The 16244-nt window shown below is 39.3% G+C and overlaps 1 protein-coding gene across 1 annotated transcript; it reads left to right on the top strand.

Moving 5' to 3' along the window:
- Positions 1-4552: 4552 nt before the first annotated feature.
- LOC124406248 lies at positions 4553-6641 on the top strand. Its single transcript, XM_046881600.1, has 3 exons — positions 4553-5837; positions 6246-6444; positions 6626-6641. Exons 1-3 carry the CDS (start codon positions 4553-4555, stop codon positions 6639-6641), a joined length of 1500 nt encoding a protein of 499 aa, XP_046737556.1.
- Positions 6642-16244: the final 9603 nt, after the last annotated feature.

Here is a 16244-nt window from a genome sequence, read left to right as displayed (position 1 = left end):
GTTGATTTTCGAAAACGTATGTGACCGGAAATCCCGTATTTTATATTTTACGAGCCAATGTTACAACTGTCGCTGTTTAAAGTTCGTGGTCGCTGAGGTCTTAAGAATTTATACTTCGAAATTCCTAGGGTTGCCATTCCACTCTTGTTTAAAGTAATTATTTTTTGCATAAATTCTGAAATTGAATATGGTGATACAGTTCAGTAAATGTTCGTTTGAAATATATAATGATTAAGTTCTGAATGGAAGTTCTGAGTTGATGACCTTTTTAATGAGTGTACTCTAGTTGTTTGGCCATTCGTGTTCAACTGAAGCATCACCTGAAGTAAGGACGCCTCTTGCAAGAAAGGGAAAGCAATTTCCCAAATTTCTGGAAATTCTCTCTGGGCTGTACTTTGTTCAACTGTCTTTGCCCAAGTGACTGGCACATAAGGTGCAGACCCCGCAAAACATTTGAAGATACAGTTCTTACAAATGCTAAGATGCTAGTCTCTCGTCTTTGGGGCATCCGTCCCTTTCTGTTAATTGTTAAATAAGAGTTCTGTTTAGAATAACTCATAAGTCACTGCCCTTCATACCGAAACGTTCGTTCGTCTAATCCTTATAATTTAAGTAACCATTGCAGTCCTAAACAACGACTCACCACGTCGTACTTTTAGAACAATATTTGATACGATCAGAACAGCTTGTAACACGTTGAAAAGTTGACTTTCGAAAATGTAGGCAACCGAAAACCTCGTTTTTTGAATTTCACAAGCCCATGTTTCGACTTACTACATCGTGCTTTTGGAACAATGTTTGATACGGCTAGAACAATATAGAACAATCAAAAAAAGTCGGATTTTCAAAAAGTGAAGGGCCAGTCAAAAATCCTTTTTTCCCTATGGCGGGCCCACTGTTGGACTTACGACTTTACCATTTTGGAACAATGTTTAGAACAACTAGAACAAACTGGAAAAACAAAAAAAAGTTTGATTTTTTAAAAGTGGGGGGCTCGGTCAAAAAACGGTTTTTTGCATTTTCTAGTTGTGTTCTGTGAGATATCAATTGTAACGGGCTTTTTACTTCACCCGGGGGAAAGCAGGGTCGGCACAGAGGCTCGTTTACAAAAATGGCGTTGACCAACACGGCAATAGAAAGATGGAAAAATAAAAATTGACGGCACTGCAGAGCAGGTGTTGGGCGCCAGGCTCGAGAGAGCCGTAAGAGACTATACTCTTACCAGATTCGAAATTTACCGTCCTGTAGCATTCGTTCGCCGACTCGAACGGCGAACCAAACTCACACAACCAAATCTCAAAGCAAAGCTATAGCAGGGGCAAGCAAAAAAAAACAGCCGACTAGCTAGTGGTGAGGGGAACGTGGGCGCGAAGGTGAAATAGTATAGTTGATAATCGAATGATTATAGATGTAATTACCAGCATTTATTAACAAACAACGCCGTTACGGCAAGGCACTTCGATACAATTCAAAAATAAATAAAAATAAAACAAAATGAAATATAACACAGCAACAAAAATCGAACAATTCAATATAACACGGCAAAAATCAAGCAGTAATAGCTAGAAGCGACGAGCGGCAAGCGACCGACTAGGCGAATAATAAGCGACGTAAAATCAGTAACAGTTCGATAACTCATGCAAGTACAGAATCGTTGTGGAGCGAATTCGTTAACAATTTCAAAACTCAAAACAAGGCAGAACAATTCCAAAAAGAAACTTGCTAACAATCTAACAGTTGCACAAATACAAGATAATCCTTCTTCGCTTTTTCTATAATATCGGCACGGTCGCCTGTCGCTGCTTGACGGTGGTAGTTACGCTCGGCAACGACGGCACGGGCGCACACACTCACTCACAGATTCTCTCTCTCTCACACACTCACGTACTTGGTACGCGGCCGGGAAGCGGTACGGTACACGATCTATTACAAATTATGCGATACAATAAGACGGCATAAAATTACCGAATGAACAACCAGAGCATTTAATAGTAAATATAAAATAAGAATAGCAAACAAGATCAACAATATATTCGAATAGAAAAGCTTAGCTACCACGAGACTCGCGGGCTTTCATACAAAATGGCCGACCAAAGCCGGCCGGCAACCTGTTACTAGCGAAAGATGGCCTGAGGCCGTTGCGAATCTACAGCCAGCGAGACTCGGGGCAACGGCAGCCTACCTTTCTACAGCACACAGCGTCTTTCCAAAACAACAGTCGGGCGGCAGTTACTCGGCACAGCGGTACGATGCAAAATTGGCACAAACATGTCTACTCAATTTCTCGGCGAGAATACTTGGGACAAACGAACACTCGGTTTCTCTACGTTACATTCAATGTTAATCACAATGAGGCGCAAGGGAGAGTGAGGTGGCCGCCGGCCCTCGGCGATCGCGATCCCGCGGTGGCGCTACGGGAGGGGATGATAGGTAGTTCAGCGAGAGACCGGCGGGAGCCTAGGCAGCTGGTCTGTTCGCCGCGCTGTGTTGCAGGTTGCGAGGGTGGTCTGGCGAAGGCGGAAATGTCCTCTCGGCATCGGCGAGCCCAGGGGGAGACTGAGTCCGGTTGTTTGTGGGTGCCGGGTGGCAAGGCCGGTCTTATCGGAGGCTCAGGTGGAGGCAACTCGACCCCTGGGCGGCAGCAGCAGTATGTCCTTGGCGGCATCGAGGTCCGAGCAAGCAACAGCGCGACTACTGGGTCCGGGGCTTCGAACTCCACGCCGGTCGTCCTGTGGTCCCTCCGAGTTTCCCGCGACGGCAGCGCAGGGTGGTCGTTGGATGGCGTCGGCATTGGCGGCGGCAGTGGCGGTCACCTCAGAGAATGGGCTGGGGGAGTAACAAAAAGCATTAGCAACAATACATAAATCTTAAAGCTAACTCTGGTTGTTCATTGGCGGCACGGCAGGACTCTCCCTTGCTCTTTAAGAGCGCTCGACGCGGCCGCCTGGGAGTGGAGGTGCGGGTCGGTGACGGGCTGGTAGACCCGCCACGTCACACAATATAAAGTTATGGAAAAATGTAGAACAAACCTAGAACAATTTGGAACAATATTCGAAACAATGATTTTTCGAAAGTGGAGGGCCAACTTCACGTAGGTGTGAAACTGTCATTGTGTGGCGAGAGCAGAGTGGGGATCGTCCCGTCTAGTCTTGTTTGTTTATACCGTTTCAGCTGTCGTGAGCTACTGTGGTTCCGATCATAATACGCTATTGCAGGGAAGAAAGTTCTGTCTTTCTTTTTTTTTTGTCTTCACTCTTTGGTAGGGGGATATTCTTCTCAGGTAGGTATTCAACCCCCTCTTGCAATGAAGCATTCACTGATGGATGCGAAAAATCATGTCCTACTATAATATCTTAATTCTAATAAAAAAAAAAAAAAAAATGTAGGAATAGCAGTTCAAATTTTATATTCTAAGAATATCAATATTCTTTGTTAAATATCAGATCAAGTGCCCTTTATTTACAATAGAACCTCGATTATCCGAACCTCAGTCATTTGAACCTTTAATTATCGAAAAACTAACTTAATTTATTTAAATCCTCAAATCCTAAAATATACATTGTTGCTCGTTGCAGTTTGCGAAACCCGCGCGTGTTCGAGCATGCTCAAGCATATGTTTTCCGGCTTTTATACTCGGAGAAAAAAAAGTTGTTAAACAACTACAACCGAATCCATTTAGCTGGATGACAAATTTTTTTTCGATCGTTATTTTGTGAAAATGATGCTACTGTAGATAACATAATAAATTCTTTCTGGTAAAGTCAACTAAATAAGTTATTTAAACACTACAGATGATCTGATTGAAAAGTTAATAGGTCAAAAAATATTTAGCTGTGTTAACTCAATGATATCTGGTCCAAGAAGGGTCGCGTTTTTCTTTTTTTTTCTATATACAGGGTGACCCAGTACCCGGGGACCACCGGGCACTGACGGATTCTTTGCAAAGAAATAAGATTTAAATTACTCTTGACAATTTTTTTTCAAAGCAACGGTTTTTGAGTTAGAGCCGTTTGAAGTCCACCAATCACAGCGCGGATGGGACCGAGCGCGTGAGTCAAGTGCGAGGCTAGTGTAGTTGAGCCCGATGCAGCCTATGCAGCCTAATGTATTCCGTGGACGTTCTCTCTCCACAATGCCAGCGCTACACCGGGGGAATCGCAACCCGCACACATCAACACACATACACACACACACATCGACGAAGAGGATTTGGCGTGACAGAGAAAAACTGGCTAAGGCAAAAAACAGAAAACAATTTCTTTTAAAATGTAGGCAATTGCTAATCATCCCTAAATTTCTGAAAATTAACATAAAGTCAGTAAATCACTTATCTAGTAATAAGAGCTTCACTAATGCATTACACAACCTACAACGGACAGCCTTATCGTGTGAAATCAGCAACTGCTACCGCACTGTCAGAAAACTTGAATCTCTATTAAATCAAAAAATAGTTTCTTTTTTACCAAATAAACACACAGAGTTTGAATAAAAAAAATACACACTTGATGACGCAAAGGCCAAAAGATTATTTGACATCATAAAAGCACAGAACATGGCAAAATTGAATATTCTGAAAAAACAGCAATTACCACAACCAAAGATTCCTGAAAACTGGGTTGTTAATCTTACAGGCACACAAATCCCTCATGATGTCAAACAATCCTTAGCTTTTGGTCCAAAACATGGCCTTCCATGTAAAAAGCATGATTTATCAGTCGATGAAATCATAGCAAGTATTGAAACGGCAATTCTGGGAAAAAACACAATGGTTAAGGACAAAATACGATCCAATGTCGCGTGTCTCATTAATAACAAAATGGCATCTAAAAACAACAAGAAAGATGATCTAGAAATCAAAGAATTTAAAAAAGCTAACGAATATCTAAAACAACACAATGATTTGATCGTCACCAAAGCTGACAAGGGCAATGTAACGGTTATAATGAATCAAAATGATTATACTGACAAAAGTAATAATGTATTGTATGATAAGGACACGTATCAAACTCTAAACAAAGATCCTACAAAAAAAATTGAAAAACAAATCAATGACACAATCAATCTATGGCAACAAAAAAAGTTCATTGACTCACAAACAGCTAAAAACTTGAAGATACACAATTCATTACCACCTAAGATATATTTCCAGCCAAAGATTCACAAGACAGACGTACCTTTAAGACCGATCGTATCAAACATAAATGCTCCAACGTACAAACTATCCAAATTTTGTGGTTCAATACTTTACAACATTATTCGCAACTCTCAATATCATGTAAAAGACACCTGGTCTTTTGTCAATAGCATTAAGGGAAAAATTGTGCCAACAGATCACGTGCTTATTTCATTAGATATAATATCATTGTTTACAAACGTCCCGACTAAACTGGTAATGTCTATAATAACTAAAAAATGGCCTGAGATTAAGAAATACACTAACATTAACAAAAAGGAGTTTATCGAAGCTACCAAATTGATCTTGGATTCATGCTACTTTATACACAACAATCAATTCTTCAAACAAATTTTTGGGGTAGCCATGGGCTCACCCATGAATCCCGTGGTTGCTAATTTAGTCTTAGAACATCTGGAAAACAAAATTATAAACAACTTTCCTTTTAAATTACCATTTTACTACAGATATGTAGACGACATAATAACAGCTGTACGACAGGACCAGATTACCACACTACTTAACAAATTCAACAGTTTTCACCCAAAAATTCAATTCACATATGAAGAAGAAAAGAATAATAAGATCAATTTCCTAGACACGACGTTAATAAACACGAACAATGGAATCATACTCGATTGGTTTCATAAAGATACATGGTCAGGCAGATATATTAATTTTCATTCTAAACACCCCATACAACACAAAATATCAACAGCAATAGGACTGTTTGATCGTCGCCTACACATTTCAAATCCAAAGTTTTACAAAAAACATTTAAAACTAACAGAAAACACCTTAATCCAAAATAACTTTCCACCAACACTTATAAACAAGATTAAACAAGAAAGAATTCACAGACACTTTAACACTATTGACTGGAATAAGAGCATAGAAAAAACAACAGATAAAAAAACAGTTTCCATTCCATATATTCAGGGTTTATCAATGAAAATCAAAAACATACTAAAAGAAGAAAATCTTGATGTCGCTTTTAAAATCATTAACAACACACACAACCTTTTTACAAATTCAAAAACAAAAACTCCTACATAACAAAAAATCAATACAGTTTATCGCATGGAATGTAAAGATTGTCATAAGATATACATAGGACAATCATCACAAAATTTAAAAAATAGAATTTCAGGCCACCGCTCAAAAATTAAAAACCATGATTTTGACAGCTGCGCTTTAGCTTCACACAGTCTAGATTCAGGACATAATTTTGATTTTGAGAACACAACAGTAATTGCGACTGAAAATAACTGGTACAAACGATGTATAAAATAGATGTTTCACATCAGTAGAAACAACAACAATGCAGTTAACAAAAGGACAGACATCCAAAACCTTAGTCATCTATACATTGATATCATATAACTGTTTCATAAAATGCATAAAATGCATCCATCTTGTGTTCTCAAAACCGTATATTGACTGACGAATCAGCATCGATTATTTGTGATCAATCGATTTTCCTCACTTCCTCCCCAACCGGCGAAATGTCAACATCATGCCTGGTAGGATAGTCACTAATTGTAAGTAATCGATTTGCATCTCCTGTCTAGTCATGCAACCGGTATCTATAAATCATTTTTCTGTAAAAATAGCCTATTACTCTGTATAAAAAAAAAACCTTGCAAATCCGGACCGAATCTCTTCATAATGTATAGAATAACCAAACATAACCTAGACAAACACATGGCAGACAACATATAGTTTTGTTGTTGTCTTTTCCATAAAGATTCAGTATTTAGAATTTATTGAGTACTAAGGTAAAGAAAGAAACATTGTCAAACAATTTTTGTTCTCTTTTGATTATATATAGTAGCCTGAAGATGATCGACTGCAACTCGATCGAAACGTCGCAATATATTTTCATTGCTTTAAATAAACAATTTCTACAATGGCCTGGACTCGACGAAAAACTTTGTCCTTCAGAAATTGATTTAGTTTAATTTCTTTAAAAGCAAAAAAGATTGATCGAATTGAGGAGACCTGTATCGTCTCATCATATTATACTGCTATCATACTTTTTCTCACAATGCAGGTTATATTGTGTCTTCTGATGGACCATGCCGATATCATTTCAAGACAACTGGCTTTCGGAACCAGAATTCAAGGATTGGTTATTACGAGCCCCGAGGAAAGACTGTTATAATGCTAAATGTTCTTTGTGCCTTGGAACTCTTATAAATACACGCTCAATGGGAAGATCGGCTCTTGTTAGTCATATGCCGAAATGCAAAAAGCATATTCAGAAAGCTGCTGCTATGAAAAGAACAATAGATCTGCAAGTTTTTTTTTCCCTCCAGTACTACTCAGGCAGGCCCTTCGCATCATATAGCACCTACAATGCCCGGGAGTGAAATACGTACACCGCACCACGATGTCACCATTATTCCTGCGTGCGAAAACGGGGGTGTCGCTGCATCAGTGGCGAAACAAGACAGTCCAAGAAAACTGAAGAAGATGTTGCTGCACGATGACTTGACGAAGGCCGAAATAATGTGGTGCCTGCAATTCATTGTTACACAAAAATCTGCGCGTGTTGCTGCCAGTGACGTGAATCGTTTTTCAGTGATGTTCAATGACAGTAGCAAAGCCGCCAGGATGCAGTTGCAGAAAGACAAAATTGCCTACATTGTGCAATACGGTCTAGCACCTCACTTCAAACGTGAGTTAGATGATGATATCGCTAAGGCTTCGCGTATTGTTGTCAGTTTTGATGAATCATTAAATAAAGTGTGTAAAAAAATCAAATGGACTTTCAAGTTTGGTACTGAGACGTAAATTCGGATCAAGTATGCAAACGATATTACACATCTGCTTTTTTGGGCAGAGCTACAGTTGTTCATTTGTTGAATGCTTTCAAGGATCGCCTTCCCAGTGTTGTTTTGAAAAAGCTGTTTCAGGTGTCAATGGATGGCCCAAATGTAAATTTTTCATCACTGAAAGAGTTGAAGATCTTCCTAAAGGATAATGCAGCTGATTCTGAACTGCTGGATATTGGCTCTTGTGGTCTTCACGTAGTTCACGGCGCATTCAAATCTGCCATGGTTGAAACTTCATGGGAGATAGTTCCATTCTTGCGTGCTTTACATAATCACTTCAAGGAAGTTCCAGCCAGTCGGGCACTGTACACGTCTATTACCAACTCCAACCTTAAAGTCCCTTTCCCTTAAAGTCTTGTGCTGTGCGGTGGCTCGAAAATAAAGCTCTTGATATGCTTCCCTTCCAAAAGACATATTTCAAAACTATGGATGAGACGAGAACCAAGCCCACATGCAGGTTTCAAGACTGTTGAAGATCACTTTAAGGATAACTTGCTTGGTGCAAAGATTGCTTTTTTCCAGACCATTGCTGCACTCCGCATGGAACCATTTTTGAGACAGTTTCAATCGGATTGGCCACTTGCACCTTTTCTTTATTCAGCTTTGACGTCTGTGGTACAAACGGTAATGAGACGCTTCGTCAAGCCCGAACTCATGTGGTCATCCGTCGATCTTAAGAAGGATTCCTATCTTCTGAACAGGAGTCATATTGAGATTGCCTTTGCCACGAAGAGTAAATTAAAAAAGTGCAAGTCACCTACAGAGCTCCAAATCCAACTCTTCCGTGACAATTGCAAGAATGCTCTGACCAAGTTCGTATTAAAGATGATGGAAAGATGTGCTCTTAAACACAAGTTGACAAAAGCTATCAGCTGCTTTGATTCGACAATCGCATGTCTAATGACGGGGTCCGAGCGATTTACTCTTTTATTAAAAAGCCTCGTTGAACATAACTGGATTATTGGAGAGTGTGCCGATAGAGCAGAAGTTCAATTTAATTGAGTTTGCTCAAGCCTTTCAGCCAAACATAATTTCCCTCAATTCAAGATGAACGAAGAACGCCTGGACGATTTCTGGGTAAAATGTTTGGAAATTGAAAGTTCCAGTTGCGATGATTTAAAAAAGGTACTAGAAATCGCCCTTACCTTGTCTCATGGCCAGTCTGCAGTAGAACGAGGATTTTCGATGAATGCCGAGTGTCTCTTTGAAAACATGAGAGGGGAAACAATAGTAAGCAAGAGGATCGTGTATGACACCGTTAAGACTTTTGGTGGAGTAGAACTTTTTTCCATTTCAAAATCGCTGATCCACTCAGTATGCAATGCTCGTGAACGTTACCATGAGGATCTTAAAGAACGCAAGGCAACTGAATTGCAAGAAAGTGATGCTAGGACCGAACGAAAAATTGATAAAGCTCAAGTACGGGAACTCACGGCAAAAAACGTAAAATTGGACAGTGCAATTCAGGATGCCTAAAGAGAGAAAGAGATAATTGAGGGACAGACCATGGCTCTTTCTAAAACGTAGTATTACGGACTAATTTCTTAGTATGCTGTGATATCTCGGATAGTATGTTGCAATATCTTATAGTTAACCTAGTCAAGTAAAGCTACACGTAATTGATGAATAACATAATTATTATCCTTATTTTTATTCCAACGATTTTAAATATCAAATCTGGTCATATTTCAGTCCCACAGACTACAGGTTCTTATCTGTTGATAAAATGTACGTAATGGCAAATAAAGGTTCTAATATATTTGAGATATTCGAATTATTAATGTATCCTGAATTCCTTAATATGGCGATGAATAGCTCTCGCACACATTGCTGTGTGAACCTCAGACTTCGTGAACAGAATTCTGTATTTTGCGAGCTATGAACAACATTTAAAAAGCCTAAGGCACAGCATCATAAAAATATATCACAGGTTTGTTATTTCTTTGATATGGAAAGTAAAACCGATAATCGATGTCAAGGTACCCGGGAAAAAAAATTTTGTTTACCGGGAAATCCGGGAAAAACCCGGGAATTTTTTTTTCTGATTTCCACATATACCCTGCTATAGTGTCGACATACGTCGGGTGAAATGTTGATGAAATATTGATGAAATGATTGTATGTTGATGAAATATACAAAGAGTCAGATCTTGACAACAATTTGTAAGTACAATAAACTTGTATATTCTGTCCAATTCTTTCTTTCTATACTCGTGAAAATTTAGATTCTCCCTTCCTTGGGTCCCCAAATGGACCCCCCTGCGAATGGGGTCTAATTATTATTCATTTGTTATTATTTATTAGCCGATTGAACGTAGCCGTTACTTCGTTTTCATTAGTTTTGACAATTAACTGGCGCCCAACAAAATATACATCCTGAGCTTCGACAGCACTTGACCCAGGCCGCGTCCAGTAGAAGCAATTCAAACTAAAAACGATTTTGAATAGAACTATCAATAATATCCGTCAATTAGACGAAACAAATAGAAGAGAGTGAGTTGCTTCTGTCTCAATCTGAAAACAATTTGTTGAACCTCAATAAGATCAAAGTATAATAAACTTTAATGTGGCATTTCTCGCAAACGGTAAGTGCAAAAGGGTTCAAACTTGGTGCACTTTCCAATCTTATTACACACTACACAACGTAAAAATTGTAGACGAACCGTTTTTTGCCGTCCCGTTTATTTGTTTATAATTGGTGCACTTACCCATATGTAGGTGCGTGGTCTACGAATAGCCCCGGATCTGGGGGGGGGGGGGGGGGGGCAAGCCGGGGCCTATGCCCCGGGCGGCAAGTTCAGAGGGCGGCCAAATTCACACTTTACAGACGAATGGACAACTCATCATTTATTTAACTTTGACCACAGAATAAATAATAGTGTTATGGGCTGGGTTGGCTGATGACCAAACCACTCCCAAAAATATAACGCTTGGCTCGGACTAGTTCTCCCGGATGGTGAATTATTTGAATTTTGATGTCGTTTTCCCTCTTGGTTGAACCGATTTTGATAATAAAATGGTCACTTACCTTTTGCTGGTCACCATTGATTCGGGCTATGTGGGCGGCTCTGCGTGTTCGGCCGGTGGTGAGATCAGTATAAAGTTACTGATCGTTTAACTTATATTAGGCGTTAAAGGTAATTAATTGTTTAACTCGCGATGTAAGTTTAACACACGAATATTTGTTTATTCAATTAAGGTTCAACACACGATTATTTGTTTATTCAAATTAAGTTTAAAGAAAATTCTTATAATGATTTTAAGTATAAAAGATGAAAGGTTTAAATGTAAAGTCACGGAATTCCCTTTTAGCACTTTGGTTTGTTAAATTAAATAAAATAAAAGACCTTTTGAATTTCTAACAGATTCTCTGGTCTGATTGATCTGCCTAAAACTGAAAGAACGATTTCTTGTTGAAGACTGTTAATAACTCAGAAGATATATTAGAAAATGAAGCCTGAGAATGAGACTAGAGAAAATGAGAATTGAGCAATGAAAATTGCGAATGAGAATTGAGCAATGAATGTCTTGAAAAAACTGAGAGCTGCTTCTTCTTGTTGAAGACTGGTTGACGAAAATGTAATGACTGCTTAACGAAACGGTAACGACTGCTTGACGGCTATGTCACGACTGTTTGACGTCTGTGTAGCAACTGTTTGACGTCTGTGTAACAACTAACTGTTCAGAAAACTGAGAATTGAGAATTGAGAATTCAGAGAAACTACTTCCCGATTGGTTCCCAGCATCTTTGAGAAAGCTGCCCAATAAGGAAGTCTTGATAAGATTTTGAGTTTTCCATTCGCCATTAACTACCCCCGCCCTTTGGGTACGGTGTAGCGTGCAAAACTATCTTGACTAATCCCGCCTCTTCCATGAGTGCGGGTGGGAATTGCCGTGCTTGTTTTGGTACATGATAAAAAATATTCTACTGTATGTTCGGGATGACCCTGTCCAAACAGGCACTTCAAAGATGGCTATATGGATTTTAATCCGTTGCACGTGCGTGCCAGATTCTGCATACCTGGAAATATCGAGAAGCGATTTCCGGTCATCTGGTTACTCTTAGAGAGTTTGTATATTCTAGTCTGTTTAGGTAAGGATTATCCCGTAACATTATTAAATGAGTAAGATTATTATAAGCTGAGGGTGGTTATTTCCCAGAGCTGTAAAAAGTGACAAAGAAAGTCGTATGCATACAATGCATACGGAGACTCAAAAATATAAGATATAAATGAATTTAATCGAAAACTGAAATAAAACTAATGAGTAGGGGCAGAGAGCATCGAGGATGTGACAATAGAACAAGTACAGAAATTTCACTCTTGTTTTACTATGGCCATATCAATTCGACCGATACCCAGGGGTACAGCACACGGACCATGTGACCGGGCGCGGCGAGAGCGCAGAGTGAGACGCGCTGCACGAACATTATTATTCGCAAGGCGCGTAGGCATAGTTCAAAATACGCGCCCGCAGGAATCGCCGATCGCGGCAGCACGCGTCTGTTTACCGTGCGTGCGAAAGGGATGAAGCTATATTCGAAAACTCCCTCGTCGATCTCTCTCCACGACGGTTTTTTGTTTTAAAATACTGATTGTATTAGTGTCGCATCAATAAATCTATCACAGTTCATCGATCGTCTTTCTAGGTAAGCATTTTATCATAACTATCTCATGCTTTTTAAGTTACTATATTTATTTTTTAGATTCAATGTAATACGTGCAATCACTTACGTCGTCAATTCGTCGTTATTTAAACTATTACTTAAAATTTTTACGCCGTCGTGCGTGTCGTGTTTTGTTTATTACACGATGGTAGCCATCGGATGACTGAGAAGTAAAACAGCCTTTTTATTCCAGCTATTAATTCAATACAATGCAATGCAGCAGTTTAAAACGAATAAGCAGCCGTAACCGTGCTGCAAATGGCACCTGTAGGTTGCCGTTCAGCTCGCTCCCAGGCTGACTGCGCATCGCTTTATCTTGTAGCATGACAAACCATAACCTCTGTGTTCCATGTCGCAGTACTGGCCTCCAATAAAAACCTTTTGAAAAAGAATCGTCCGCCCGCATTCGATTTTCCTCGCGCGGCTTTTGTTTTTTGTTTCATCTCTTGATATCATAGAGCCGTGCGAGAGTCCGTGGTTAAGTCCTTTTCTAGTCACGCCCAAAAAACCGAAAAACAAAAGCCGCGCGAGGAAAATCGAACGTGGGCGGACGATTCTTTTTTAAAAGGTTTTTATTGGCGGTCAGTACTGTGACATGGAGCACAGAGGTTTCTTTTCCGTTTTTAATACGCCGTCGACGGCGCGTAGGTACCTGTAACTCGGGCGGTTGCCACGCGCTCGCGCGCACTCATCGGTATCATAACTGCGCTCGTAAATTGTAGTGTTAGTGACATTGTAGTCAGATCGTGGTACCTACGTTGCGTTGAGTTGAAAATTTTACTGTTCCATGCAATGATCTTGTTTACCGGTCGATTTATTTACTAAAAATATTTATTAGATTGAAATGTTTTCAACAAGGAAATTGATTATTTTTGTTTAAAGGTTGTAATTATGAGCGCGCCAAGAAAAAAGCTATCGGGAGCGGAATACAGGAAAAAGGCTAAATATAAGGAGTTGCAGGGAAAACAATGTGCAGATAATATGAAAAATTGGCTTCGCAGAGGGGGTGACCGGTCAGTATCTGCTGCAACTTCCGAAGTTGATATTCAGTTAGAGGATGTTTCTCGCACTTTGCCCGATCGAACGGATCAAGATTTTGCACAATCTGATTTCACAGTGCAAACTTCACCATCTTTATCGATGTGCGAAGAGCAACCAGAACAACTTGAAAAAACAAAGCCAGAATACGAAGGATCTAAATCGCCGCACTCGGATTCGGATGAACTGCAAAAAACTGGATTTCATTTGACGGACCCAGGCAATTGGCCAGGGGTGGAAAAAATGATTGACCAACAACGGTCTTTCTTTAGCAATCAGGCTGTATTATTAGCAGAAAATCACCCCGAAAACATTGTATTTAGATCTACTGAACGCAATGGCAGACATTTAACATCTTCTATGTGGTACAGGACGTTGGCTAATTGCGAAAGGGTTAAAAGATCTTGGCTTATATATTTTAAGATAAAAAAGGTAATTTTTTGTGCGTGCTGCAAGATTTACCAGAAACCGTCTTCTACCGCCTCATCTGCATTGTGTTCTACAGGGTTTATTAATTGGAAAAAAGTTTCAGAGAGATTAACCGAACACGAGGCAACTCAAATGCACAAAGAGTGTATGATCAAGTGGAAAACACGGGTACAACAAGTGAAATCATGCCAGGGTATTGATCAAGACATTGAGAGAGTAATTCACTCAGAGAAAGAAAAATGGAGACAGATCCTGCGTATTGTTATGGATGCTGTATTGTATCTATCCACAAACTGCCTTTCTTTTCGCGGGTCCCACGAAACTCTTAGCGATCTGATCACACAATGTCCTCAGCCTAGTCAAGGTAACTTCTTGAACTTAATTTCCCCGCTCGCCAAACATAATTCAACTCTTAAGTTTCAATTGGGTCTGCAAATGATTTTTTTTTATTGTTTCGTTCGATTCTTTGGGTATAAGTTTCATTGTAGAATATTTATATTTTTGTAAAATTTTCAAAATTGGCCGAGATATCGAATTTTGAAATTTTACTTATTTAAACGTAAGTGGAGATAGCCGACTACGTGCCGGAGATACCCGATGTTGGTCGAATCGATAGTGACGTCACGATGTTATACGCGCTCCAGCAATATATTCTAAATACGTGCGTTGGCGCAGAATCCAAGGCGAATTTACTAATTTTCCGTTGAAATGAGCAAAATAAAAACTTATAGAGTGTGTTTTGTGCCCTTGTGCAAAAATACTACGAAACGCACCCCTGAAAAAGTATTCGTAACAGTGCCAAAAGAAGTAAAGCGTCGGAAACGATGGTTTGCTGCAGCACGTCGTGATTACCCCAAGTCTGCTTCAAATTACTTTTGCTGCGAAGACCATTTCAATGTAAGTATAGTTTCTTACAATATAAAGTAAATCATCCCACGTGCCTGTTTTATTTCACAACGCGAGTATATAAGAATGTAAAAATTTAGCCAAAAAAAAAAATCAAATCCTAGACTTATAACCTCAATAACAATAAGTTTAAACTTTTGTGGGAGCTAATGTTACTCATTTTTTGGGCAGCTGCATGAAGATATGGACAACTATTTGTATTATACATATCAGGGAGGTCCAGCGAGAATGAAATTATCTGCAGTTCCACATAAATTTGAATGTCAACCTAACCGCAAACGTTCAGCAAATGCACCTCCACGACCTGTCGCAGAGAAAAGAAGAAGATTGCATGAAATTAATGAAATGTTAGCTGCTGAAATTCCACCCTGCTCTTCTGAAAGTCTACCAAGCACATTTGCACAGTTACAAGGAGAGAACGAAGTCCTCGATAGATCTATGGAAGATATAAATTCTAATAGTGATCTAGTCAGCGACTCCAGAATATTTGACACAGCGACTGTGAAAGTGGATGCACAAACTCAAACCGAGTATAACCCCACTGAGCATAGTATTGGCGTACAAGTTAATATTCGAAAACGATACCGTAGTATTGCTACCATGTGTAAGATAATGCCATCGATTTGTCATACGAGTTCCTCGCCAATCAAAATTTCCAATCTTATGGATAGCGCAACATCTCCTATCAAGTTAATACCAAAAATTAAAGCACAAAAAACTGATTTAAAGTCATCAAGTACAGTCTCACGACCAGTCAGTGAATTTATCAGTTCTACTGATTATTTTGAGCCTACAGAGGGATCCCATTCAAGTAATTCAGATAGTCCCCAGAAAAAATTTCCAGATGCTGTAAAACTCACAAACTATTTTATCAGTATAAATATGAAGTCATACCTAGGTGTTCCGAATGAGTGGTCCTTTTTACTGGACATTCTTAGCTCACATACTAAAATTAAAAGTGATAATATCAAATTATGCTTGATGAAAATTAGAACGCAAGACACGTTTGAGAGAATGGGAGAACAGTTTGGTATGACCACTTCTAATGCAAGCTTTATTTTCAGAAAAACAACTCCAATATTGGCACATATGTTGAAAACTTTCATTTTTTTTCCGGACCGTACCGCGGTTAAACAAATTTTACCAATAGCTTTCAGAGGTACATATAGTCATGTTCGATCTATAGTTGACGCTCT

This window comes from Diprion similis, chromosome 5 (genome assembly GCF_021155765.1).
Source record: "Diprion similis isolate iyDipSimi1 chromosome 5, iyDipSimi1.1, whole genome shotgun sequence".
In the NCBI taxonomy this organism is placed as follows: Eukaryota; Metazoa; Arthropoda; class Insecta; order Hymenoptera; family Diprionidae; genus Diprion; species Diprion similis.
The sequence above is the reverse complement of the archived record's forward strand: the minus strand, read 5'-3'. Positions and strand labels throughout refer to the sequence as shown.